The following is a 3,855-nucleotide window of genomic DNA, read 5'->3' as shown; positions in this document are numbered from 1 at the left end:
AGTGTAAAATGAAGAAAGAAAGAACAAGAAACAAGGAAATCAAAAAGACAAAATTATGCCCTATTAACAAGCTCAAACAATCTTCACAGCACTTTCATTTATTTTGGATGGACCATCCGGAAGTGGTCCCGTACTTTCATAGCTTCATCTACTTTTGAGTCTATTTGAGTTTATTTATTTATTCTTAATATTTGATCTTGTAATCGCGACGATTAATTAATTGTATGTATATATATTGTATAATTGTGTATATATATATATATATATATATATATATATATATATATATATATATATATACAATATGATCATTTTTTTCAATTTTCATAGTTTTATTAGGTTAATCATTAATCATTCAAATTCAGTTTTGAGTCTTGTTTTTTTTTTTAATTTTAATTTCATGAAGTAATAATACTTAATTAATAACAAATATTGCTAGTCAAAGAGCATGCTTTCTCCGAAATTATAGAAAAAATGGTGGTAGTATATATACAATACAGTAAAATATATTTTCCTACGACCACTTATGAAAATGATAGATTGCATACTCATTTTTACCTGAGAAAGTAGCTTATTTCACACACGTACTAAAAAATAAAACATACATGTATTCAATTGCTTCTTTCTCTTATGTTATATATGTAGGGTTGCCATCTCTAAATTTTGGAAAACAGGACAAAACGCGTGAAAACCCCGGATTTTAGAGTCCGAAAGCCGGACATGTCAACAAGATCTTTTAAACATATTCAATGTAAAAAAAAACAGTTAAAAATGTTATAAATCACCTTTTTTACTCATTCATTATTTTAACAAAACAGAATCATATTACAAATTGACAAATTGTTAATATAAATCAGTTTTTTTAATTCTTGAAATAAGAAAACAAAACCTTATTAAAATATTAAACAAAAACATATATTTAATGAATTGAAATCTTAAAAGTACCTACTTAGACCATTCTAGTATTCAGTCTTACAATTTTTGAGGGAACTCTTTTAGCTATAGTTCTATAATTATTATCTGTTTTACTTTTTATCAGCAGTCATTTTTATAACAAAACATACTTATTCTAGCAGAATATAAACTAAATGCAGTCTTCTTAAATATTAAACAACAAAACAGAACATTTTTAAAGTTTAGACCTACATCAATGTAAGTTACATTAATAAAATTTTAAATCAAAATAATCAATCCTATACTTATTTTCATCAACTTAAAGTTTTGATCAACAACCATATTTTAAATAGTTTTTACCCACTCAATGAAAACAATCATAACTTTAACTACAAAAATAAAAAGCATTTATTGCACTCACAACACGATTTGTCTATCTAGCTAGACTTTTAAAAGTAATTTATAAAAATCAGTGCAACTGTATTCTTGGAAATTGAATTTAATTTTAATTATTGAAGAAATTGTTTCTACGCTTAGTAAATTTCTTTCTTTAGTCCATTGTTGTGTAATTAATGAGAATACCCTCTCCACGTTGGCATTATGCGCCGGAATGCAAAAAAAATATTGCGCAATTTTCAGCAATTCAGAATATAAATTCGCATATGGCGTTGTAAAAAATTGTACCCAAAGTTGATTGGATTTTAAAAGCTTATCTTGTTCAGTTAAGTTTTTGCAAAAATCCTTTAAATCCACCCATTCATCAATTAATTTTGCGTCGTCAATGTCTATATTTTTATCTTTTAAATAGAGGACAGTGTCTTCAATAAGAGTCCACTCTGTGTTGTTATTAATTTTCGGCAAAAACATCCAATCAAATTTTTCAAATTGTTTTAAAGGTTTCATCCATTCTTCAAGTCGAACTCCAATAATTCGAACTGCAAGGGACCGTAGCAAAAGTTCGAATTATCGAGGTGTTCGAATTATCGGAGTTGTGCACATTTACATACATATGTATATGTATGCATTTCGATGCATCTTTCCATTTTATAAATAAATAAATAAATAAATAAATATGTTATGGGTATATAACATGTTTATTTATTTATTTAAAATAATAATTTGTATACGTTTGAAGAATTTTTGGTCCTAAAAAGGACCGATTATTTATCTTAAAATAAAAAAAATACATATATTTATTTTTTTGTAAAGAAATCAGCTATGCTAGATTGCTTCATGCTGACGATTTTTTCCTTTGAAGCAAATCGAGTGATTTTGCTGATCGCTGCGAAAATATCTTCATCAACGTCTTGTCGCGACTCTGCAAATTCCCTCAATTTTGCTAAAAATTCCAGCGCTTCATTGGGAGTTGGAGCTACTGAGGATGAAAGCTGCTCTTGATTTTCTTCTTCGTCGTCTGATAACTCCACAGCCGTAGATCCTTGGACCTCGTTCAAAATTTCAAAATCAGATAGTTCGCCGCAAATGGCTACATTTTGGTCGATGTTGATGAAATCTTGGTCCAGCTTTGCCTCTTCCAGGATGCTTTCCTCGAACTTGATTGAAGTTTCTTCGCCACGGATGAATCCTGTCTTCCTAAATCCATTTTTGATCGTCGTTGCGCTTACTTGTCGCCAGGCATCTGCACACATCCTCAAGGCTTGCAGAATGTTGACCTTCACTTGGTTTTTGCTGAGTGTAACTTGCTCGTCCAACACCTTGCGCACTAGAATTGACCTGTAGTGAATCTTGAAAGAGTTGATGATTCCTTGATCCATCGGTTGAAGAACGGACGTCATGTTTGGCGGGAAAAACACCACTTCGATGTTTTCTAAATCCGGAATGGAATTGTGGGCACTGTAGTTATCCACGAACATCAGCACTTTTCTCTTCTCTCTGTAGAATTTCTTGTCCAACTTAAGGAGCCAATTTTCAAAAATATCTTGAGTCATCCAAGCTTTCTTGTTAGCTTGATACTCGCATGGCTTCGTTTTGACGTTTTTGAAACAACGTGGATTAGCAGATTTTCCAATAACAAGCAGCGGAAGCTTTTCACTGCCGTCCACGTTGGCTCCTACAAGAACAGTTACGCGCAGTTTACTCAACTTCCCACTGCTGCAATCTTCTCCCTTGAAGGCGAAAGTCTTGTTTGGCGTGCACTCGTAGAAAAGAGCAGTCTCGTCAACGTTGAAAATGTTCCTAGGCTCCACTTCTTTGATTTTTTCTTGCAGCGTCGTTTGCATCCACTCTTCCGCTTTTGACATATCGACGTCCGCCTTCTCGCCGCAGACAGCCTTCATCACGATATCATTGCGATCCTTAAAATTGCGCAGCCAACCATTGCTAGCTTTGAAGTTGTGACAATTCAAACTGCTAGCAAATTGTTGAGCTTTTGCTTGAATAATTGGCCCACTCACTGGAACTTTCTTATCACGAGCTTGCTTGAACCATTTCTTGACACATCCTTCCCTGGTCCTCTGCACCTCTTTCTACTTTGAGATGATTGAGAAAAGTCACTGATAATCTTCTCTTTATTCTTCAGAAAAGTCGAAAGAGTATTGCGAGGAATCTGGAACTCTTCGGCTATCTTCGACTTCTTCTTCACGCCCTTTACAACTTCTCTTATGACAGCAACTTTTTCTGCTAAAGTCAGAGTTTTGTACATTCTTTTAGCAGAATCAAACATCATGAAATAAACGTAAACGGCAACACGAAGCAAAACTTTTGAAACTGGCTCCGAAACGCACTCAATGGAAAACCAATTGAGAATGTCGGCTCTGACAGTTTTAACTTTGCTTTATAAGAGGGTGGTGGTAGCCATCAGCGGCGCGAGAGCATCTCTTCTCACCATCTAAATACGCACCTTCTTAAAAGTCGTCAGGTATCAATAAAACTCTGGCGCCCTTCTTTCAGAAAAAATCAGTCACCACGTTTGCTCTTTACTCTACTTTGTCTCTCTCCAAT

The 3,855-nt window shown here is 33.5% G+C and overlaps 1 protein-coding gene across 1 annotated transcript; it reads right to left on the bottom strand.

The window, feature by feature from the left end:
- Positions 1–700: 700 nt before the first annotated feature.
- On the bottom strand, positions 701–3,191 carry LOC130903095 (tigger transposable element-derived protein 6-like). The gene is made up of 2 exons (XM_057815357.1): positions 2,136–3,191; positions 701–733 (listed from the first exon to the last, which is right to left on the bottom strand). The coding sequence occupies exons 1-2, from the start codon at positions 3,189–3,191 to the stop codon at positions 701–703; spliced, it is 1,089 nt and encodes a 362-aa protein (XP_057671340.1).
- Positions 3,192–3,855: the final 664 nt, after the last annotated feature.

The sequence above is a fragment of the Diorhabda carinulata genome, chromosome Y (assembly GCF_026250575.1).
Source record: "Diorhabda carinulata isolate Delta chromosome Y, icDioCari1.1, whole genome shotgun sequence".
Taxonomy (NCBI): domain Eukaryota; kingdom Metazoa; phylum Arthropoda; class Insecta; order Coleoptera; family Chrysomelidae; genus Diorhabda; species Diorhabda carinulata.
Note: the sequence above shows the minus strand (reverse complement) of the source record. Positions and strands in the feature narration are given on the sequence as shown.